Source organism: Schistocerca americana, chromosome 4 (genome assembly GCF_021461395.2).
Source record: "Schistocerca americana isolate TAMUIC-IGC-003095 chromosome 4, iqSchAmer2.1, whole genome shotgun sequence".
Lineage (NCBI taxonomy): Eukaryota > Metazoa > Arthropoda > Insecta > Orthoptera > Acrididae > Schistocerca > Schistocerca americana.
Window position 1 is genome coordinate 668,457,955 of NC_060122.1, and position 24,913 is coordinate 668,482,867.

At 39.0% G+C, this 24,913-nt stretch overlaps 1 protein-coding gene across 1 annotated transcript in view; it reads left to right on the forward strand.

The window, feature by feature from the left end:
- Positions 1-3,865: 3,865 nt before the first annotated feature.
- LOC124612833 (transmembrane protein 179) overlaps positions 3,866-24,913 on the forward strand; it is a 57,768-nt gene continuing 36,720 nt past the window's right edge. Inside the window, exons 1-3 of the mRNA XM_047141260.1 lie at positions 3,866-4,230; positions 4,312-4,488; positions 23,672-23,800. Coding sequence (XP_046997216.1) covers positions 4,121-4,230; positions 4,312-4,488; positions 23,672-23,800 — 416 coding nt within the window. The 5' untranslated portion in view covers positions 3,866-4,120. The remainder of the gene's footprint in view (positions 4,231-4,311; positions 4,489-23,671; positions 23,801-24,913) is intronic.

Below are 24,913 nucleotides of genomic sequence, written 5' to 3' on the forward strand. Positions count from 1 at the left end.
GTATCTGCAGACTCTCAGGTGAAGCTCGAGGAAAAGGAATGTGGAGCACTCGAACAGATGCAGAGGTGATGTTCAGATAATAAAGTAGCCCTAGAAATTCACAACAGAACGTATACATTGCTCCATGACCAATTACCTAAGACTAGAAATCGTACAGTTTAGATTAGCGACCTCTCTACATCGCACAGCGAGATCTTTAGGTATTTGGGATGGCAATTGGGTGAAGGAGGAATTTTATGAGAAATATTAAGCAAGCCACCGAAAACACACTGGAAATTACGCACAAGTTTGTGCAAGCTGGAGCCATGAGCCATAAGCTGCTGTTGCATTCCATAGGTGTGTACTACAATACCATCTTCAATGCTATAGTTGGCTTTGCAGCCTGTGATTCAAGAACTGTAGATTCATCTTTAGACGAGCACAGAGGAGCGTACTCCTCAGGCTTGTTGCTGCTTTTGGGATAACATCTACTGAGTATATTCCAGTGATACTGGGGATCTGCCCCATCAGTATTCAGGTACAATACAGAGTAGCATACTACTTGTTAAGTTGAGACAGACTTAACTTAGCGCAAATGATTGCAGGGGAAAATATCAATAACAAAATACAGCTCCCAGTTGTGGGAACAGATGACAGGAATGACCACCGGTATGTATGCATACAAATGTTGAAGTCAGACTATGTATGTGCCTAGATGAACCAACTAAGGGAATGGTGCACAGAAACACTGGTCAGGGTCCTTATCCTACCCATATACACAAAATAGGGACAAGGGCAATGGATCTTGGTGACCATGGAGAAATAGGGATGTCTGAACATGTAGTGCTTCACTGTAGTTTGCACTAACTTTGGGCAGGGTAGGTCAAAATACCGAAGGATGGAACTTACTTCAGCAACACTGCAGTATGAGTTTTACAATGGGGAGCATAGGGATATTAATGATGAAGAATGGGCTAATATACCTGGTAACCAAGAGGGTAAATGCAAATGAAGTTTGAAGTATAACAGTACAAGAAGAACAACTGCAACAGGACAACCTCAAGAAGGAGCTCAACAGTGGAACAGTGCTGAGGAAAGCTCTTCAAACTTTCTAAGTTCGGAAGGAGACGATGATGAGTGGGAATGGAATGATGACGTGTATGAATTGGAATGGAATGATGACATGTACATTAATGATGCTATGTGTTCATTTATAGGATTTTATAAATTGCATAAAAATTAACAGTGTAATGGGTTCATTTCCAGTGCACAGTTGAGAGAAAAAAAAGGAAAAACAGGAAATTAGTTATAGGAACCCAAAGGTAATGCAAAGGCTCGAGTGCAGTGGCATCACATAAGACCATTTGGTAGTAGTTTAATATATGCATTAACTTAGATGTAGTGTAATTATCTCTTGAGCAATTCTAAGGTTGCTGTTCACTGTTGTAACTGATTAGGGATAGAGGGTCATGTGGTGTTGAGTTTTTTTTCCTTTTTATTTCATTTTCTCTTCACTTTTCCTGCTTTCTTTATTTTCTACGTTTTTATCTTAAAACAGTTGAAGATGTTAGTTGTAGACATTAATACTACATATTTAACGTTAATCTGAAATTTACAGAATATAAGGCCCACTTTAGACTCACAAGACAGTGGAGTCAGATGTACAGCGATAAATAAATATATAAATAAACTTATTTGCTACTGAAAATATGTACATAGAAACACATCGATCAATATTCGTGAGGGAACACGTAGATCCTCTTTACCTGACCACTGTGGTGTTTTGTTCTGTCTAGGAAATAACATCAGAAACAACTGTAGTTTTCTTTAATAGGGCTGACCTTTTCAGTCAGGAAAAGTTATTTGATAAAAATTGCTTTAGTAATTTATGTTCTTTTCGATATACTGAGTTGCGATCAGCATTTTTTAGTTAGTATAAAACATAAATAGTTCTTTGCTTTCTGATATCTGGCCCCTCTTATAGTAGCACACCCAGTGTAAAAAATGTCCATGTCGCCATGGAAAAATTGCATGGTGTCGCAAAAACAAAGCAAAATAATAAAAATAAAGACTAAGAGCCGCGAAAGCAGTAAATTCATTACCATAACCCATAACATGACTGAGCGTGGCGAATATATGTTAATTCCCGATGATAGTAGATGCCAACACCGTGCTCCCAGTTTTTAGTGGCACAACATGAGAGACGCAACTTTTGCCACGCCACAAAAAGTTTAGCTTCGTTCCACTTCCTTGTGACACTTTCCTAGGACCACTGCTCCCTGGTGGCAATATTCCGAAACACGAGCATTCCGTCGCATTTATCGTGCAGTAACTGCTGCTTTACTTCATCTTCCATTCAATTTCGGCTTCTAAAACTACAACAACAGCACTCTACCTTTGATTTTCCGCAGCAGTGTGTGTGTGTGTATGTGTGTGTGTAAACCTTTTACATATCTCACGAAGGAATAAATAAACAAACTTCATATATGTAACCAAAAAAGCAAGTCGTATCAACTTCGTAATTTGTCACCCCAAGCATTGTATAAATTGTGGATTATATGCACGATATATCTCCAGAGTGTGATGTAGCAGCTGTTAAACTAAGACTTAATTATCCAAAATTCCTGTATCAATGAATACAGTAAGATTCTTGGAAAAATGGCGTGTCTGCAGATGATATTTACGTGGCAGCTGTTGGTTATTTTGCCACTGCAGACAACATTTTCATGTCTGAGTGTTATTACTTTTATAAATGTATTTATTTCCCTTGATTTATCCCTGTGCGATATTTATTTTCGGATCGGACATTTGGGTTTCGTATTCCTTGTATTTAAGCCCATAACCTGCACCATAACATTCATACCCGCCCATATAATTTCAGTTGACGCCATACTGAAAGCTGTGCAACTACACAGAATCTATGGCGCACTGTGTGAACAGTAGCTCACTATGCCACCACAGCAGGCCATTGACTATGGCGCCACATTATATGCGTGTCTGAACCCGGTTTTACATTTAAACCTTTCTTCCGGAGAAATATTATCACTGACGTCCATCCCCCCCCCCCCCCCGCACTTCCGGTGAGGGTCTGTGTGAAAGACACGATTTGAAATGCATTGGAATGTTTTGACTGTCTATTCTGTCCCATTTTGTTCCTCTGACATCGTGTTTACATGGGGCTCCCAAAACCGAATTTAGTAAACCCATTCCCCAATGCCTCTTCTCGGTGGTCAGGTAAACATTTCAAAGTCGATTTTGGAAATCCGCTTCTGGTTTTCGCTCCTATGTAAACGCGACTGGTTTTGAAACTTGATTGGACTGACTGGTTTAATAAATTTTCTGCTTATATGGACGGAATGCCGTTTCGCACACTGAAGGATAAGAAGAAATATTAGACTGGAGCTGTTTACTCCTCGTCTAATTGAAAATAAATATCGATTGCGATGACTAAATCACAAACTGTGACTGCTGTTTTTCGGGCTCCATATTTAGCTGGAATAGGAAATCCGCTTCAGGCCTTCACATGTATTAAACGCAACAGCGAAAACCGGGTTCCGAAATTTTGTTTTCGTCTTTCGGAAGATGTGTCACATGTAAACGTAGTGACTGACATCGCACTTTTGCCACTGTAACACAACAAACCGTATCAAAAATGACGCCTTCAGGAGAGATGTTTATAATGATGTGTATCGCTGGACTTCATATTTTTGTAATGCGCCAGTATAAACACCTAAACTATTTAAAATCACGATTGCTCGTTAGAAGATTCCGAGGCAGATTTATACAGTTTAAAATTTGTAGCTATATTTGAGCCACAGAAACATTAAGGTGGTTTTCGACTTAAGCCTACACGACGGGGAGTGTTAATGTCAAATGTTGGTACACCGTGCAGCAATGCAAGCAAAAGGCACTGATTGAGTTGTAAACAAAAACAAACCGAATGACAGTTGTTGCGTGATGTAGGAAATTGCGGCAATGAATCTCAATTGCTTTCATTGCGTGCTGGTTTCTGAGAATACCCCAGTCTCTGTTTAATAACTTGGCGCTTGTTGGATACTTCATCATTAGCATTACTGAACACAGAGGCCGTATTTGAATGATACAGTGAAGAACACACCATTGGTAGCCTTTTTATTTTGCCATGGCATTGTCAAACCTCACATTACTTAGTCAGATTGCTGGCTATGTAATCGCTTTAATACTGTCAGTGTGTATGACTGTGCCGTTGAGCATGCACCAGGATGAATTTAGGTACATATTGCATTTGTCTTTTCCTGTTGGAATACCCATGTAAAAGGAAATATACTATTTTTTTGTTTTTGATTTGTTTAGAGGGCATTGCCTGTTGTTTTCCACTGGGATTTGGCAAGAGGACGACGGACAGTTCAGTGTAGATTGGGCCTCGCAGGCATATTGTAATTACGGCATTTTCGTTGGTGTGACGCTGTTTGTGACTTCAGCTATTCAGATTTATCGGCTGTCGATGTTCATGTACAAGGGAATCGACAGGTAAGCTGTACGAAATTTAACGTTTATTTTACTGCCAATATACACGTGAAACTCACACTTGTACCACTTGAGTAAGAGGTAAAGAACACTAAGAACTTGATCATCACAGTTGATCAAATAATGAGGAAGTAGCTCGACACAAAATGAAGAAATAGGGAAAATAGTTCATTAATTTTCATAGATGCCAATGTCATTGTGCAGAAACTGCTCATTTTATTTGCGGAAGGAAATTACAATTGCCCGTTGTAGGGCACCCTAGATTAGATTATATTCGATTCAATTTTCCTTCCATAGACTCAAAAACGAGATAATTCTTGTGGGCGTGGAACAAGTCAGAAAGTATAACATAAAAAACATAAAACATTTGAATATAACAACACTACCCTGATCACTTGCCAGGAGATTGTCAAAATAGGTGAATACACTACAGTTATCTGAAGCTGCTAATATTTACAGAATTAATACAGTGCCGGAATGAAACATAGTTATGCTCTTTTAATAAATTTATCATTCATAAAATAATGATTGTTGTAACCAAGTGCTGTCAGAACTGAAATCTACGACATTTTTATTAAGCTGGTTTAACAGTCCGTGTTAAGACATTCATCAGTAGAGTAGGGGGAGCTGGCTATCAAAAAGTTGGTAAAACTACAAAAGCTCCCAGGGAAATCTTAAGATGGTGAACCAGTTAAATTGTGAATCAATGTTTCATATGATTTTTTAATATTAAAACATGTGGCTGGGGAGGTGGATGAGTGAAGATAATTACCTGTTTTTACTGTCAAAAGTAATTACACATTTGCTGTTAATCGTACGTGCATAGGTGCTGCCAACATCTGCACCTGAGTGGCCCATTGTAAACTTTCAAACTCTGTTTAAACTGTGCATTATCTAAAACCAAGTTTTTAATGATTGCTGCCAATTTATTGAAAATGTGTGTTCCTGAATATTGGTCCCCTCTTTGGGCCAAGGTAAGTGACTTTAGGTCCTCATGTAGATTGTTCTTATTCCTAGTATCAATACTATATATTGAGTTATTGGTTGGAAATGAGATATATAACTTGCAACAAATTTCGTTGAAGAACAAATTTACTGAGGAGCAGTGGTGAGAATACCAAGTTCCTTGAACAGGTTTCTAAATGGTATTTGTGAATTTACGCAACAAATGATTCCTATTACAAGCTGTTGCACACTAAAAACGTTTGCTCGGTTTAATGAGTTACGCCGTAATATGATGCCCTTTCCAAATGAGTTTATTAGCATGTTGTAATCCCAGAAATTTATTACTGTCAACCTCTTCAATCTGCATATAGTGGATCTTTACAAAGTTTAATGATAGTAAATTAGATTCAAACCATTCCTTAACAACAGTGAAAATTTGATGAGCAACCATTTCTAAATCTGTACTTGACTTGTTACTTATTGCAATGTTTGTACCATCTGTGAACAAATCAAACTTAGCATGTGGAAATGTAACATTCAAGAGGTCACCAATGCACTGAAGAAAAAAGCAATAGACTCAAGGTGGAACCTTGAGGAACACCACATGTAATTAATTCACAATCAGAAGTGTGACTGCTTACTGTTAGGTAAGACTCAAACCATTTTGCAGCACTGCCGGTGACACCATAACATTCTAATTTACTTAAGAGAATGCTGTGATTCACACAGTCAGAGGCTTTTGACAGGTCACAGAAAATGCTAGCAGCCTCTAATTTGTTATCTAATGAATTAAATATGTTCTCACTGTACATATAAATAGTTTTCTCTATATTGGAAGCCTTAGGGAAACCAAACTGTGACTTGGACAATATATTATATGCAGTCACATGCTTAAGGAGTCACTTGAACACAACCTTTTCAAATATTTTTGAAAAAGCCAGCAAAAGTGAAATTGGTCGATAGTTTGATGGTATCTCGTTATCCCCCATCCTGTAAAAATGCTCAACTTCAGCATATTTTAGACAGGCTGGAAATGTTCTGCTGATAAGAGATTGATTACACAAATAACTTAAGATAGAACTCAACTCACATAAGCATTCTTTGATTAATTTTATTGACATGTTATCATAACCACTAGAATACTTAATAGATTTTAAGGATTTTATGATGGATTCTGCTTCTCTGGGAGACGTGAGTGTCACTTCCATTTTACTGACGTTATTTGTAAAGACTGGTCTCAACTCCATTGCCCTGTTTACTGAACCTGATATCCCCAATCTGTCAGTAAGAGAAACAAAGTACTTGGGTAAGAGGTTTGCAACACTACATGCACTTGTTATCAGTGCCTCATTTATTTTTAGAGCTATCTATTGCTCTTTGCTTTTGGCCACACCTGTCCCTGTCTTCACTAAATTCAATAAAATTTTTATTTTGTTGCCTGATGTAATTATCATTTTCTCATAATAAAGTTGCTTAGATTTCTGGATTACTTGCTTCAGTATTTTCTGAAACAGTTTCAGAAAATCAAGAATAATCTTCTTCTGAAAGAGTCTGATGTGAAAATAGTCTCAAATAACTACACAATTTGATCAGCAAAGAATAGGCGCATAGAGATGTTTTCAAAGCACCTGACAAATGTACATTATTTAGATGGGGCATTAATGAAACTATAAAATATATATAAATCAAATTGTGGTGCTCTTGGTCATGTAAATTACATTTTGTACATATGCCAGCAAAGTAATCTTGCTTCCAGGTTTGGCTATATGTATGATAGCCAACACAGTATATAGAGAAGTATGTAGAAAACATTTTCCAGCACAAATTCATAGTAAGGTCTGATAATTACTATAGAATTTAAAAATATGATGATATATGAAGATCAGTAGAGTCTACAGATACAGATACCAGACCTGTGAGATAGATTTATTTATTTATATACTTGTTCCATAGATCTGTACATGTGAGCAAGTCACTCAGATGTGGAACGTGCCAATATACATAATAAAATACATAGAATAAAGACATTGTTATAGTATTAATAACAGTGCACAGAAGTCATACTTATTAGCTTAAAAACTAGTCAACATAAATGTAAAGATAGCAGTTTCATATTTAGGGCATTATTGCATTTATTTTAACCTTGAACAGTAATCAAAACTTCCCACTTTGGGTTTAAAAGTGACCCAAAAATGGAAATGAGAAAAATAGGAATTTTTACATTAGGGCATTATTACATTAGTTTAACAGTAAACAGTGTCAAAAAATTTAAAAACATCTTTCCAATCTGGGTTTTACTTATTTCTCTGAAAGACTTCCTCTAGTGAATAAAGTGAGGTCTCAAGTAAATAATTTTTCAAGCTACGTTTAAATACTGATGTACTACTCCTTATACTTTTGATACTGTTGGGTAGGGAATTGAAAATTTTCGTTCCAGCGTACTTTACCCCTTTCTGAATAAGTGTCAAGTTCTTTAACTCACAGTGGAAATCCTCTTTTCTTCTGGTGTTATGTTCATGATGTAGGCAATTCCTTTCATACAGAGTGGGGTTATTTATTATGAAGCACATCAGTGAATATGTGTACTGAGATGTTGCTGTCAGTATTTCAAGTCGTTTAAAAAGATTTCGACATGAGGTTCGTGGGGGTACACCACAAATGATTCTTATTGCTCTTTTTTGTGCTGTGAGGGTTTTCTTTGTGGCAGGTGTATTGCCCCAGAAGATGATGCCATAACACATGACTGAATGAAAATAGCCAAAGTAAGCTGACTTTGAGATGGTAATGTCATTGAAGCGTGACAAAATTGGTAAAGCAAATGTTGCCGACGTCAGCCGTTTTAGTGTTTGTAGAACGTGATGTTCCCAGTTCAGCCTACTGTCCACATATACGCCTAGGAAGTACACTTGCTTTATCATCTGATCATTCTGTGTGATAACTATTTCTTTTGGGTTTTTGTGGGTTGTCTGGAACTGGATAAAATTGGTTTTTTTCAGGTTTATTGAAAGGGAGTTAATACTAAACCAACCCAGAACTTCTTTAAGGATATCATTGACCTCGGATTCTAAGTCAGTAGTTGACACATTATCCACCACAATGCTCGTATCATCAGCGAACATTGTAAATTTACACTGCTTATTGATGGATAAAGGCAGGTCATTAACATATATGAGGAACAGCAAGGGCCCAAGCACTGATCCCTGTGGCACTCCATGCTGCACAATTCCCCACTCAGTCCACTATATATTGTGATACACTATCTGAAACATCTAGAATAATCTTCTGCTTCCTATTTTCGAGGTATGATTTTAACCACTTCCCTACAGGTCCTGTAATTCCATAATGACAGGCCTTCTTGAAGAGTATCTGGTGATCTACACAGTCGAACGCCTTTGATAGGTCGCGTAAGACACCAATTGGCAGCCTCTTGCTGTTTATAGACTCTAGAACATCATTTGTGAATGAGAAAATTGCGTTATCTATTGAAACTCCCTTTTGAAAACCAAACTGCTGACTGTTAATGATGTTCAGGGCACCAAGCTGTGCCACAATCCTGTTGTACAGAGCTTTTTCCAGGACTTTTGAAAATGTTGTTAATAGAGAGATAGGGCGATAGTTTGACACATTTGTAGCATCCCCTGCTTTGTACAGGGGCCTGACAACAGAGTATTTCATTCTGTCTGGAAACACTCCTTGTTGCATGGATGTGTTGCAGATGTGAGACAAAACTTCGGCCACTTCACTACATAAAGCCTTCAACAGCTTGCTTGAAATATCGTCGATACCAGCAGAATGTTTATTTTTCAAAGACTGTATGATTTTTTTTATTTCATTGGCAGTAATGGGAAGCACACTTATTTGACTGAAAGGTTCTGGAAAATTATTTTTCATTATACAGGCAGCTTTATCTACAGAACCATGGCAACCTATCTGTGTTGGGACAGTTAAAAAATGTTGTTTAAAGATTTCAGCAATTTCCTCACTATTAGTTATCTCTGAGTTGTCAACAATTAAAACAATATTTTTGTCTTTGGTGTAGTTTACAGTCCCTGTTTCTCTCTTTATCACATTCCAGATTGTTTTAATTTTATTTTCAGAATTAGTAATTTCAGATGCTATACACATACTTTTAGAGTTTTTGATTACTTTGGCAAGAATTTTACAGTAGAGTTTATAATGTTTTAGCTGAGCAGGGTTGTTAGAATTCTTTGATGCTATGTAGAGTTGTCTTTTTCTCTGACAGGAAGCTATGATGCCCTTAGTGAGCCATGGTTTTTTTGCAGACCTAGCAGGTTGGACTCTGTATGACTTCTTTGGAAATACACTTTCAAAGGTACCTGCTATCTCATTTGTGAATAAATTGTATTTTGAATTAGCAGTTTCTGCTAGATAAACAGGTGTCCAGTCAGTATGCTGAAGACATGATCTGAACGTTTGAATAGCTTCCTCACTTATTTTCCTTACTGTTTTCCATCTAAGTGAGGTGTCACTCAGAGGAATTCCCAAGTTGTTGAAAGTAACTCGTTGTCCGTCATGGTCAGACAGACCATTTATAACCATTTCAATATTAATATGGTTGACTTTACTCTGATCAACAAAAACGTCATGAATGAGAGTACTGGAAGAGGTTGTGGTTCTGGTGGGCGAGCTAACCACGGTAACAAGGTTGTACGTGCCCATGAGATTTTCAAACTCCACCTTGCAGGGAGAATTAACCAAGAAATCTATGTTAAAATCCCCAACAACTACCATGCCCATATTTTTTCTACTTAAGTACAACAAAAGAGTATCTAATTGTTTAACAAACACTTTAAAATTATCAGATGGTGCCCTGTAAACTGCCACAACTGTTAATCTGGAGACAGTGTCTGGCACCTCTATAGCACATACTTCAAAATGTAGCTCAAATCAGAATCTTTGTACATCTATTGCCGTGAACAAGACGTTGTTTTTTACATATACAGCTACTCCTCCTTTGTCCATATAGTTCCTGCGAAGATGATGGTATTATGGCACATGAATGATATTACGTCATGTAATGTCATGTGTGCACAATAAAAGAGAGAACAGTACATTGGCAGTCTTTCTTTTGCATCTAAATTACTTTTTGGTGTATAGGTTGTGGTGACAGTGTGATTTGTAGGGCAGCCTGAGGTCTAGTTCAGACTGAAATGTCACGTTTTGGTTCAGAGTTGACAGAGCAGTATCAGAGGATTCAGTTAACCTAAATTTTATCTGCCATTGCTGAGATACAGATTCAGACCACTACATACCAACAAATACCATCATCCCTAGTTTCTCCAGCAAGACTATGTGATAAATTATTCAAATGCCTTGGATAAATTGAGGAAAACTTCAGATACTGTTTTTTTTTTTATCCAAAGGCTGCTCAATCAATCCAGTTAAACCTTCAATTGTTGTCTTTTGATTTCCCTTTTTGGTGTCCATGTTGTGGTGGAGTTATTACATTGTTTTCTAAGACCCAATTAGCCTGTTGAGGATGATCATTTCTAATAGGGTCATTCCATGTCAGTTCAACCAGGGGCTCCAGCTCATAGTCTCAAATTTGACTGAAATTCAGTACACTAATTCTACCATGTATGGAACACTCATGTACAAAGTATTAGTTTCCCCTGCCAATTAGTTCCAGAATTATGACTTGTGAAAGATGGTGGTGTGACCCAGAAATTGCGACCCGCTTCTGGCAATCTATCTTCAGACCCAACTTCAGGTCTTAATAACTTTGAAACTATTCCACACAGTCCAGTGAAACGTTTACAACCCAGTAACATCCATTTAGAGAACACACTCTATGAATCAAAACACCAACAACTTATTTCTGAGGGAAAATAAAAAATTCCAAAATGTGATTAAAAAAATGTAATACGTTAAAAGGTACATATTGTAGGTGCCCTCTATGTCAAATTTAATTCACTCAAAAAGGGTATAAATTTTTTTTGTGGTAAACTTAATGTGGCCTAAACACACACAAAACTCATCATGCCCATATCAGTCACAGAAACCGAGTTACATGCACAAAAAAATACAAAAATTTGAAAAATTACCTGGAAAATATCGATTTTCGAAGTGTGGTAGCACAAAAGGGACAAGCGGTATCCAAGCCAAATTTCACACACTGCATAAGTAGACCATAATGATACATATCACAAAATTTCAGCATGTTATTGCAAGACATTTGTGTGCAATTGAAGTTGACAGATGTATTCGGTGATGTGGCCATTGTTCCACAACAGTTTTGTAAAACCATATCGTAAACTGTTCTGCCTCTTCTTATCCTCTCCCACAACTGTTTAATCACTAAGTAACAACATATAGACAAATTAACACAAGCTATAATTAATGTTTACTGCACCTTAACTGCTAAAAACCAGTTGATTGTGCTTCGAACAGAAGTTCTCCCACACTTTAGCTACTGTACTCTGTACATTGAGTGGCAAATTGTACTGTCTTCCTGATACTGTGGTAGGAACTGGAACTGTCATAAGAATATACTCAAAAGGCATCCAACACCTGTCTGCCAAACGTGGCCAATGAAATGATCTTGCTGGTCCTGCTGGTGCCATGAAGTTCACAAATACATCACCTTCTGCTTCACAGTACTCTGCAACACATCCTAAGTACCATTTGTCATCATAAACAGCAATAACGTAGCAACCTGGTTCTATGTTGCTACTTTTGCTTCTGAATCCTGAGTCAGACACACTGTGAAGACACACGTTGTGCATGAACCTATAGTTATAACTGAACAGTCTGCTCATCTGCTCATTGTTAGAGTCTGCTGGAGAGAAGGGATGATGGCTCCTTGCGCCTGCAATAGTTTTAATGTGTTCTAGTCTGCTTTTTAGCAACTCTTCGACTTATTTCACCTCATCTTTCAAAACATAGAATGATTGTATGCCAGCGATATTTTTCTGTAACCAGGTAAATAATTGAAGAGGTGTTAGAATGTGACCTTCTGTAGGGTGCTGCAAACTATCTTGTGATGCCATGCGCTTAATGGTAACACCAATACCATAACATACATTTTTACCATGACTTGTTGCGAAAAAATTCCAATCTGCGTGAATCTGAAAATCATGGTAATGATGCATACATTTTTGATATTTTTACAATTTTTGTACTGACTAGCTGCCCCATCACTGAAATATTTTGCAAAATGTATGAGAGGCAGCTTGTTTTTTCACATATGCCATGACAGTGCGAATGTAGACATGAACTGCAGTGGCATCGTGAATTAAACAGTCTCTAAAAATGCAGAGGTTCATGACAGACACATCACCCAATTCACCTGTATAGTAAATCGCAAATGGCTGCAGAGTTGCTTGACTGTTGTCCCATTGATATCCTTGGATGGCATCTTGAACTATAAATGCATAATTTTCAGAAAAGCCTAATATTAATATAATTTCATCTTGTTTCAAATTATCCTTACAAAACTGGAGATGAGCTGACTGTGCTGTTGCTGTGAAGCTGTGTGTGGTCAGTTTGTCTGTTTTTGACAGCAGATTTCAACAAAATCTTCTACTGTACCTTGCTTTGTTTCAAGACTTGTGCGATCCATGTGTGTCCATTGCTTATAAGAAACAAGTTCATCGTCATGCATAAGGAGTTCACCATACAGTTTGTTATTCATGTGTTCTGTAAGATTTGCCTTACCAGGACACTTTTCACACCTGTGTATCATGCAATGGTAGGAACTGATGTCACACACTAGCAGCTTCATTGCACCTTTGTAATCCAGACCAGAATCAAAATATCCACGGATGAACTGCCGGTCTACAGTGTCCAACGGGCCCATTGGACACTGTAGACCGGCAGTTCACCCGTGGATATTTTAATTATCAAATATGCCGGGAGAAAATTTTGATGGGTCTCACATACACAAACATTGTGTGTGCCCCTTGCACTTACAGGCACAACACATTTTGGCTGAAGATTGAAAAAAGGTGATAAACCTACTTCGGTATTAGAATACTTTTCCTTGAATTCTACATATAGTTCTGATATGATGAATAGCAACAGTCTTTTTTGCATCTGTACACGTACATTTCCCATTTTCACCGTTACATAGTCTTTTTTTTTTTTTTTTTTTGGGCATTATTCGGCTGTAGTCATTATTTTCATAAAACTCCAACACTAGCACCTTTATTTCTGAACTCAATTGCTCACTCTGAACCTGCTGAAGTTGTGGAAGCACTCTTTGGGTTCCTTTTATTTTCCTAGCTTGCTTTACCATATATGTAGAAACATTGAATTCCTTTGCAGTAGTCAATAGACCAGCTGGAAGGTGCGAGGGTAAGAATAGCTACCTTTTTTCTGGCATGTGGATATGGAACATTTTTCTTTCAAATCATGCACAATTTTGTCCAAATCAGAGCATTTCTGGCATGATTTCTGTTCCTTTGGAGCTGATAGTTCTTCCTCTTCCACCATTAGTGTGGCAGCTAATTTGTGTTTTAATTCCATTTGGGCTTCTTGTGGTTTTCTTCTGCCATAGCTGGGCCTGTCTCTTTTCCCAACTTTGTGTGTCTTCATGGGAGACAAACCAAGAGCAGTCACTGAAGTATTTAATTGCTCGTCCACTGTGGTTGTAGGTGGCTGATACTCTTAGTCACTGTCATGTAAATTATCAGAATATTCTTCATTTTTTAGCAGTGTAACACACCTGGAACATAGCTTTTGCCCTAGTTTCATGTTAAGTCCCATGCACTGATTCACTTTCAATACTGATTTTATATCAAGTTCTTTGAGGCTGCGCTTCACTGTCTTCTTATGAATCCAAAATGGATCAAAATAACTTCTGTGTAGGAAAGAAGACTTATCCAGAAAAACTTTCATATGATGATAACAAACACTAAAGTTTCCTGGAACTGTACTTCTTTTGCCCATAGGGTGTATCCTGGATCTCCATAGCAACAAATCTTGGTCCGATTCATCCAGATAATACAGTACGAAGCGAATGCCACATTTTGTTCCATATGTTGTTTTATGACATTCAGATGCTTGTGTTCTACCAATACTGCAAGTTGTTTGAACAAAAGCACCACTAGTACACTCTTCTGCCTCCATACTGACTTTCCACAACAATACTGACCAGTCTGAACTAGAATCTTAAAAACATGAGTAACCTGTAATTTTTGCTTGTTTCCTTTGTTGTTCCTGCCTAACAATGACTCATTCTGTTCCTGAAAACTGCCATTGTTTAACTTTCTGTTGTGTAATGGTTCCCAACAATTGCTGCAGCTTTATCTGAAACAAGCTGTCTGCATAATCACTATCACTTGCTAAATCGTGTTAAAAGAAGTGTAACCAAATACATCTCTGTCAACTTTTATTGTACACAAATACCTTGCAAGAACAAGTTGAAATTTTGCCACATATTATATTATGGTCTACTTATGCAGTGTTTGAAATTTGGCTTGGATATCACTTCTTCCTTTTGAGCTACCACACTTAGAAAATCGGTGTTTTTCAGGTAATTTTTCAAATTTTTGTATTTTCGTGTGCATGTAACTCAGTTTTTGTGACTGATATGGGCATGATGAGTTTTGTGTGTGTTTAGGCCACATTAAGCTTACCACAAAAAATTTATACCCTTTTTGAGTGAATTAAATTTGGCATAGAGGGCACCTACCATATGTACCTTTTAACGTATTACATTTTTTTAATCACATTTTGGAATTTTTTATTTTCCCTCAGAAATAAGTTGTTGGTGTTTTGATTCATAGTGTGTGTTCTCTAAATGGATGTTACTGGGTTGTAAAAATTTCACTGGACTGTGTGGAATAGTTTCAAAGTTATTAAGACCTGAAGTTGGGTCTGAAGATATATTGCCAGATGTGGGTTGCAATTTCAAGGTCACGCCACCTTTTTTCACAAGCCATAATTCTGGAACTAATTGACAGGGGAACTTAAAATTTTGTACATGAGTGTTCCAGACTTGGTAGCATTGGTGTGCCAAATTTCAGCCAAATCTGAGACTATCAGCTGGAACATTTTCTCAAATTGCTTGAATTGACGTGGAATGACCCAATATTTTCCAAAAACCTGATAGTAGATATTGGTCTATAATTATTAGTGTAGTTATTATTTTCTTTTTTGCACACAGACATTACATTGATTAATTGAAGCTGATACGGAAAAACAGTCTCTCAGAATAACATTGTCCAATAACGTCACCTGCTTGATTAGATAGTTTGTCATTACATCATGGCCAGCAGACTTACTTCCTTTCAGCTCTTTTACAACCTATATATGCTCCTCTTCTGTTACTTGTTTCGATGGGATTGATAGTCTTGGGTTTTCTGTTACTCTGATGTGGTGACAGGTTATTCTTGTCATGTTTTAGTTTTCTACTGGAAGTTACTTTTCAGGATGTTGGGAATATTTATCTGTGATCTATTACTTGTTTTTATATATTTGATTGTATTAACTGTACCTGCACTTTATATTAAAGCGTGTCTCTTCTCAATAAAATGCCAAGTGACATGGCACGGTGGTTAGCACACTGGACTTGCATTCAAATACTAACAAAGAGATAGAGGGGCTGGCCAGTACTTACCTCAGCTCAGTACAGCCGATAGATACACATAAAACAAAACTGAAAATTTACATTCCTAGCTTTCGGAACTTTGTTCCTTCATCAGGGAGGAGAGAGGGGAAAAAAGGGAAGAAGGGAAAGTGGATTCAGTTACTCACAACCCAGGTTATGAAGCAACAGGGAAAGCTAAACAGGGAGGGTAGCAAGGATGGAGGCATGGTTGTCAGAGGGAAGCCAAAGATATTCTACTGTAAGTACTGTGCCAGCTTCAAACCAAAGAGGATGCATACAGAAGTAAAGAGGTATATAGTATAAAGATAAACACAACTATGTAGGATGAAAAGATGCGTGAATGGCTAAAGAGGAGAAGACTGAAGAGTGAATGGGAGTGAAGTTGTTTAACGTAGGTTCAGTCCAGGGGGATGGCGGGATGAAAGGATGTGTTGGAGTGCAAGTTCCCATCTCCGCAGTTCAGAGGGACTGGTGTTGGGTGGGAGAAGCCAAATGGCACATACGGTGTAGCAAGTTCCTAGGTCCCTAGAATTATGCTGGAGGGCATGCTCCGCTACTGGGTATTGGGCATCTCCTAGGCGGACAGTTCGTCTGTGTCCGTTCATGCGCTCAGCCAGTTTGGTTATTGTCATGCCGATGTAAAAGGCTGTGCAGTGCAGGCATGTCAGTTGATAAATGACATGTGTAGTTTCACACGTAGCCCTGCCTTGAATTGTGTATGTTTTACCAGTAGCGGGGCTGGAGTAGGTGGTTGTGGGGGGATGCATGGGGCAGGTTTTGCAGCGGGGTCGGTTACAGGGGTAGGAACCACTGGGTAGAGAAGGTAGTCTGGGAATATTGTAGGGTTTAACAAGGATGTTACGGAGGTTAGGGGGGCGACGAAAGGCAACTCTGGGTGGTGTGGGGAGAATTTTGTCAAGGGATGATCTCATTTCAGGGGTTGACTTGAGAAAGTCATATCCCTGGCGGAGTAATTTGTTGATGTTTTCGAGGCCAGGATAATATTGGGTGACAAGGGGGATGCTTCTGTGTGGTCTGGGGGTAGGAACATTGTTGTTGGACGGGGAGGAATGTATTGCTCGGGAAATCTGTTTGTGGACAAGGTCTGCAGGATAGTTGCGGGAGAGGAAAGCACTGGTCAGGTTATTGGTGTAGTTGTTGAGGGATTCGTCACTGGAGCAGATACGTTTGCCACGAATACCTAGGCTGTAGGGAAGGGAGCGTTTGATGTGGAAAGGATGGCAGCTATCAAAGTGAAGGTACTGTTGTTTGTTAGTGGGTTTGATATGGACAGAGGTGTGGATGTGACCTTCAACAAGATGAAGGTCAACATCCAGGAAGGTGGCTTGGGTTTTGGAGAAGGACCAGGTGAAATTCAGATTCGAAAAGGAGTTGAGGTTATGGAGGAAATTAAGGAGTGTTTCTTCACCATGAGTCCAGACCACAAAGATGTCATCTATAAATCTATACCAGGCCAGGGGAAGCAGCTGTTGGGTCTTCAGGAAAGCCGCCTCCATGCGGCCCATGAAGAGGTTGGCATAGGAGGGAGCCATCCTGGTTCCCATGGCCGTTCCCCTGATTTGTTTGTAGGTCTGGCCTTCAAAAGTGAAGTAATTATGGGTGAGGATGAAGTTGGTAAGTGTGATAAGGAACGAGGTTTTTGGAAGATCTTCGGGTGGGCGTTGGGAGAGGTAGTGCTCAAGGGCAGAGAGACCATGGGTATGTGGGATGTTTGTGTAAAGGGATGTAGCATCTATGGTGACAAGAAAGGTTTCAGGTGGGAGAGGAGTGGGAATGGATTTGAGGCGTTCTAGGAAGTGGTTTGTGTCTTTGATGTAGGATGGGAGTCTGCGGGTGATAGGTTGTAGGTGCTGGTCTACCAGAGCTGAGATACGTTCGGTTGGGGATTTGAAGCCTGCTACAACGGGACGGCCAGGATGGTTCTCTTTGTGGATTTTGGGTAATAGGTAGAAGGTAGGGGTACGTGGCTCAGGTGGAGTGAGTAAGTCTATGGAAGCCATTGTGAGGCCTTGTGAGGGACCTTGGATTTTTAGGATTTTTTGCAGCTCAGTCTGGATGGAGGGAATGGGATCCTGGGTAACAGCTTTGTAGGTTGAGGTGTCAGAGTTGACGCAGTCCTTCTGCCACATACTCCACACAGTCAAGTACGACAGTTGTGGAGCCTTTATCCGCCGGGAGGATGACAATAGAGCGGTCTATTTTCAGCTCCTTAATGGCACGGGATTCAGCTGGGGTGATGTTGGGGGTTGTCGGAATGTTCTTCAAGAAGGACTGGGAGGCTACACTGGATGTGAGGAATTCCTGAAATGTCTGCAAGGGATGGTTTTGGGGGAGGGGAGGAGGATCCCTTTGAGAAGGCAGTCGGAACTGTTCTAGACAGGGTTCAACACTGGGTCTAGTACTTGGGGGCTGTGTTTGGGTAGTGAAGTGATATTTCCAGTTGAGGTTCCGGGTGAATGAGAGGAGATCTTTAACCAGGGCAGTGTGGTTGAATTTAGGTGTGGGGCTAGAGGTTAAGCCTTTTGATAGAACAGATGTCTCTGGAGGAGAGAGGGATCTGGATGAGAGGTTTAGGACTGAATTGGGACTGGTGATATGTGGCATTTGACTGTGGTTATAGTTGAGATTTGGTCTGTGTGGGGTATGTGCTGGGATGGGGAGATTGAGTAGGGTGGCTAGGCTAGGTTTGTTGGCTATGAGGGGGGGTTTGTTGAAGGTTCTGTTGTGGTTGGTGTTTGTGAGGGATAGGGAGAGGGACCCCACTTCTTAGGTGTTGCACTAGCACTGTGGATAGTTTTTTCAGGTGGTGTGTGGCATGGAACTCAAGTTTGCAGCTGGCTTCTAGGATGATGTTCCTCAGTGTGTTCTCCAAGCAAGGGTTTGAGAGGTGGAGGACTTTGAAGAGAGAGTGGTGGTTACATGAAGTAGTGTAGAGATTCAGGACAAGTTGGGTAAGGGATAAGGATTGAAGGTTCTGGAAGTCCAAGAGAGACTGGTGGAAGGAGGAATTGCACCCGGAGATGGGAACTTTTAAGGTAAGCCCTTTAGGGGTAATTCCAAAGGTTAAGCAGGACTGGAGGAAAAGTAAGTGGGATTGCAGTTTGGCTACGGTGAATGCATGTTTCCGGAATGAATGTAAATAATGTGGTATAGGATTAGGGTACATAGTGGGTAACTGGTGGGTAGGGAAATTAAATAACTAAAGTTGAAATAGTAATCATAAGAAGGCGTAAAACACGAAGGGAAGGACGAGAAGGAAAGAAATTGTGTTGGTAATGTTCAATACCAAAGGAAGACCACTAAATAAGAAAAATACGGAAAAAGTTGAGCAGACCAAGCAAGTATGTCCAGATCAGGGGAAAAGGAACACACGTAGCTCAAAAACAGAGATAGCGAGTGGCGAAAAAAGATCGCGCGTGCCGCAAAAGCGATCGCGCGTGCCGCAAAAGCGATCGCGCGTGCCGCAAAAAAGATCGCGGGTGGGGCAGAAATGTCCCAAAAAAATTTTCTTGTGGCAGAGAAAGATAGCCAATGGCACAAAAATATCGCCAGCAACAAGAAATCGACGGAAATGGATGATACTGGTAGGTGTGGAAGAGATTGTTGGCAGTGATTGTTGGCTGGGAAACAGCGAATAACGAACGTTAAAACTATGGAATGTTGAATAAATAAATCAATAAATAAAAAAGATCAATAAATAAAAAAGAGAAGAGGACTATAAACGGAACAAGATAATAGGAGGAAGAAGAAACTAGCACAGTTGGTGACGAAACTGCGGAGATGGGAACTTGCACTCCAACACATCCTTTCATCCCGCCATCCCATTCACTCTTCAGTCTTCTCCTCTTTCCCTTTCCTCTTTAGCCATTCACGCATCTTTTCATCCTACATGGTTGTGTTTATCTTTATACTATATACCTCTTTACTTCTGTATGCATCCTCTTTGGTTTGAAGCTGGCACAGTACTTACAGTAGAATATCTTTGGCTTCCCTCTGACAACCATGCCTCCATCCTTGCTACCCTCCCTGTTTACCTTTCCCTGTTGCTTCATAACCTGGGTTGTGAGTAACTGAATCCACTTTCCCTTCTTCCCTTTTTTCCCCTCTCTCCTCCCTGATGAAGGAACAAAGTTCCGAAAGCTAGGAATGTAAATTTTCAGTTTTGTTTTATGTGTATCTATCGGCTGTACTGAGCTGAGGTAAGTACTGGCCAGCCCCTCTATCTCTTTGTTAGTATTTGTTTCACATCTTATATGAGATTTTCCATTAATCATTTGGACTTGCATTCAGTTTGACGAGGGTCAAACCACGCCCGGCCATTTAGATATAGATTTTCTGTGATTTCCCTAAATCTTTAAAGGCAAATGTCGGGATGGTTCTTTTGAAAAGGCATGGCCAATTTCCTCCCCCAGTCCAAGCTTGCGCTCCGTCTGTAATGACCTCATTGCGAAATTGGATGTTGACCATGAATCTTCCTTTTTTTCAATTAAAAACAAAATGCCAAAGACCTTAACTTGCAAAAATTCTGTCCACAATTATGGAACAAGGAATAGAAATATAATAGAGACTTCAGAATATACAAGATTAAGTCAGTCCCATGATATTTTCAAATATACTAGCAGACAGCTTTGTAGTAAACTACCCCTGGCAGTGAGAGTCCAACCATACAATTCCTTTGAAAGGTATGCAGAGAACCTACTAATCGACCACTGTGTTCATGACGTAGAAGAATTCTATAATAGTGTGAGATCCTAAACCAAACATTTAATTTAAATGTAAAATATAAAGTAACATCTTGTTATCACCAATGGTTGTGGAATAAATATGAACAAATATTTGCTCTCAGTCCTACTTAGATCTCGGGCTGTTTCCATGTTATACATTGACTTTGATACCCGTCACACATTAGCTTAACACAAATACAAGCAAACTTGCATAGTTTTGTAAAGAAAAGAAAAAGTTGCAAAAAAAAATGAACAAAGTTAGTAGAGAAAAGGATAGCTATAATATGTGCATTACTACAGAGATTAAGCAGTGAAAGTGAAGTGAATCTGAAGGGAGTCAAGTAAAAAAGCATAATTATTCTGACCAAGAAAAGTGGGGAAAACAGTATGTACTGGGTGACAGTTATTGAACTATATGAAATAAAATAAAATAAATCATAACTTCAGAATGGTTTGCGTTGGGATGTTCAAACTGCACGGTTGGCTGCAGGGCATGATGGGAATTAGTATGCACTGTATGGTTTGGTTTAGTGACTTTCATTTGGGTGTGTCGACCGGTAAGCAAAATTGGCTCATTTGGGGGCTGAGAATCAGCATTTTGCAATCGAGATGTCTCTTCTCCCTCAGCAAGTGGCAGTGTGGTGTGCAGTGTCCAGTCATGGAATAATTTGTGAGATATTCCTTGATGGCATGGTGAATACCAAAAGGTACATGAAGGTTTTGCAAGACGATTTCATCCCCATTATCCAAAGTGAACCTGATTTCGACAAGATGTGGTTCATGCAAGAAGGAGCTCAACCCCATCAAAGCAGGAGAGTGTTTGATGTCCTGGAGGAGCACTTTGGGGACCGCATTCTGGCTCTGGGGTACCCAGGGCCACTGGCATGGGCGTTGATTGGCTGCCATATTCTCCGATCTGAACATATGCAACTCCTTTTTGTGAGGCTATATTAAAGAAAAGGTGTACAGCAATAAATCCAAAAACATTGCTGAGCTGAAAATAGCCATTCAGGAAGTCCTCAACAGGATTGATGTTCCAACACTTCAGCAAGACACACAGAATTTCACTGTTCGTCTGCGCCACATCACCACCAATGATGGCAGGCATATCAAATGTGTTATAACCTAAATCCAAATATGTAGCAATGTTTACATGTTGAATAAAGTGTGTGCATGCCATAGTTTGTGATTAATTTAGTTTTTTTTCATATAGTTTGATAATTGTCACCCTGTATAGTTATTAAGGTATAAAGGAAGAGTATGATATGGGAGAAAATAGTGCAAGGAATTGCCATATTTAAATCTTAAGTTGAGTCAGGTATCTGTTTGACAGCTAGTTCTCTTTAGTATGATTCAGGAGACCTGATAAATGAGAATAAAAGTTGACATATTTGGCAGCTTTAATAGGAAGGTTGTGCAAGTGCTGTGTTGTTTCCATAATTGTGAAATGATGATGATGTGGCCACTTCTTGGTAATGGCCTGTAAGGGTGAAACAGACTAATTGTGCCATTATAGAAATAAATTTTATTTATTTGATAACTCTTACAGCCCCAGTGGAACCATAACTTTAATTTCCAACAAGTTTATAGTGGTTGGGCTATTGAAATCACTACAGTTGAAACTTCATGGAATTTGCATCTATAGAAACCATATTTTTTTTACAAACCACAAAAAAATACTTTATCATTTATTGGGTCTAATTGTTTGCTTCAAAAGTGAAACTAATTACAATGAAGTTTCCCTATGGCACATGTGTTTTGATTTCATTCCAGTGATCAAATACATGTAATAGCTATATATGTCATTTTTATCACTCTGTGTACTATTTACATTTATGAACTTTATGGAACAGAAAACAGTTTATTTAACTTTTTTTTGTTCTCATTATCACTTATGATATTTGTATCACTAACTTACCTCAGCTTAATGAAATTACAATGAAATCCAGACCTTTAGCTGCGTACGGGCATTGATAAATGTTAATGAGGACAGTTGAAAATGTGTGCTTCGACCGGGACTCGAACCCGGGATCTCCTGCTTGCATGGCAGACACTCTTATCAGACTGAGCCACCAGGGACACAGAAGATAGTGTGACTGTAGGGACTTATCTCTACCATGCTTCCCGTGAGACCCACACTTCAAACTTATTGTCCACACACTACATTTGTAGTGCCCCTGCCCACTAATTCATTATTCGTGGCAGTCAATCTACCAATTCCCATAGGAGTTGAGCCAATGTGAGTGCATTTGTACTGAAGAAGATCATTGGCTGCTAAGCTTTATCTGTAGGAAGATGGTATCTATTCTTTCGGATGTGTCCGAATGAATATAGTAGGCAGGCACTACAAATGTAGTGTGTGGACAGTAAGTTGGAAATGTGGGTCTCACGGGGAACATGCCAGAGATAAGTTCCTGCAGTCGCACAATCCTCTGTGTCCTCAGTGGTTCAGTTGGATAGAGCATCTGCCAGGTAAGCAGGAGATCCCGGGTTCGAGGCCTGGTTGGGGCACACATTTTCAACTGTCCCCGTTGATATTTATTAACACCTTTAAGTAGCTAAAGGTCTGGATTTCATTGTAATTTCATTCTTCAAGAGCTGCAAGATCACCAATGGTATCTGTTCTTTCAGACATGTCGGAACAAACAGGTGCCATCTTCATATACCTCATCTTATGTTGTGGAAACTGTGCCATTTTTACACTTGGACAATAGTTTTGACAGTTGTGTGTCCCACACTCTATTTCTACAAAGACAAAACCTGTGACTTCTTGTTTATTTGTGTGTGTGTGTGTGTGTGTGTGTGTGTGTGTGTGTGTGTGTGTGTGTGTGTGTGTGTGTGTGTGTGTGTGGGCACGCGCACGCGCGCTTCCAGTAACTGTTAGTTTTAAAAATTAATGTTGTGTTTGTCTGTCTCTTTACAGTTCATTTGTATCAGCATTTGTGGATGTTGTTACAAGTACAATATTGTGTATTATGACAATCATAGCTGCACTGATGATAACTCTGGGCTTTCTAGTATGGTGTGATGAAATGACAAAAAGATTTCCATCGTAAGTAGTAACCAAGTTGACTGATTAAATTTCCATCATAAGTAGTAACCAAGTTGACTGATTTACCGACCTTTTTCTCTTTTTATTTCTGAAAAAATAAATTTTGTTTGTATTTTGTGATACTATCTTACTTAGTACCTTGCTTTTCCAGCTCTTACCACAGGAAACCTCCCAAAAATGTTATTTCACTATGAAATGTCACTTTGGCCAAGGTAGACTGTCTGGTAGTCCCCACTCTATTGTACCGGTCTGATCACCAAAGCTAGTCAGGAAGGAATTATTGTAGTGTCTGCAATAAATAATTTTTGTGGTTATAGATAAAATTACAGTATTGTTTGTTTTTAAATAAACACGCACAGTAATTTTGAAATCTAGAGATACAGAAATGTATGAGTCTTATTTTATTTTTTACCAGATCACTTTGTCATTGTTTATTGAGTGGAACACTTGATAAACCGATGTTTCCTGGTAGTGAAGTCTGTTTGTATTGTTTTGGTAGTTGTATTTTATATCAGTATTGGTTGTCAGTGACCCTTTGGTTGAAAAATACCGTCACATGACCCTTCATTTCACTCCATAAAGGCCGGTTCATTCCCCTGAGTTTTCATTGTGTGTCCAGCAAAGAAAATTTATAGCTTTTGCATTTTTTTCCTTAGATTTCACAGTACATATTATTGTCTTTATGTCATTACCTTTTATGAGATGACTCAACTGTCAATATTGAATATTGAGTAGCTACCGGTAATTTAACTTGTACAGTGTACCAGATAGGGGAAGTAGAGAAAATCTTCATCAAGAGAGGATTATTAAAAGTAGTATGAAATCAACAGTACTCATTCTGGCACAAGACTATATTTTTCCAATGTGATCAGTTTCATATACTAGAAATACTCAAAACTGTCAACATCTAATTTTAACCATAACCCTGCAGGTAATCCTGCAATGGCCAACAACTCAACAAAAGTAACTGTCTTAAAATTTCCTTTGTGCGCTACCCACCAAAGAGATTGTCCACTTGCTAAGTCATTGCTAACTACTACCAAAAATAATGCCTTCAGGAAACAAGAGTAACATTCACTTGCTTCCCAGTGGACATTCTATGTGCCTTTTATA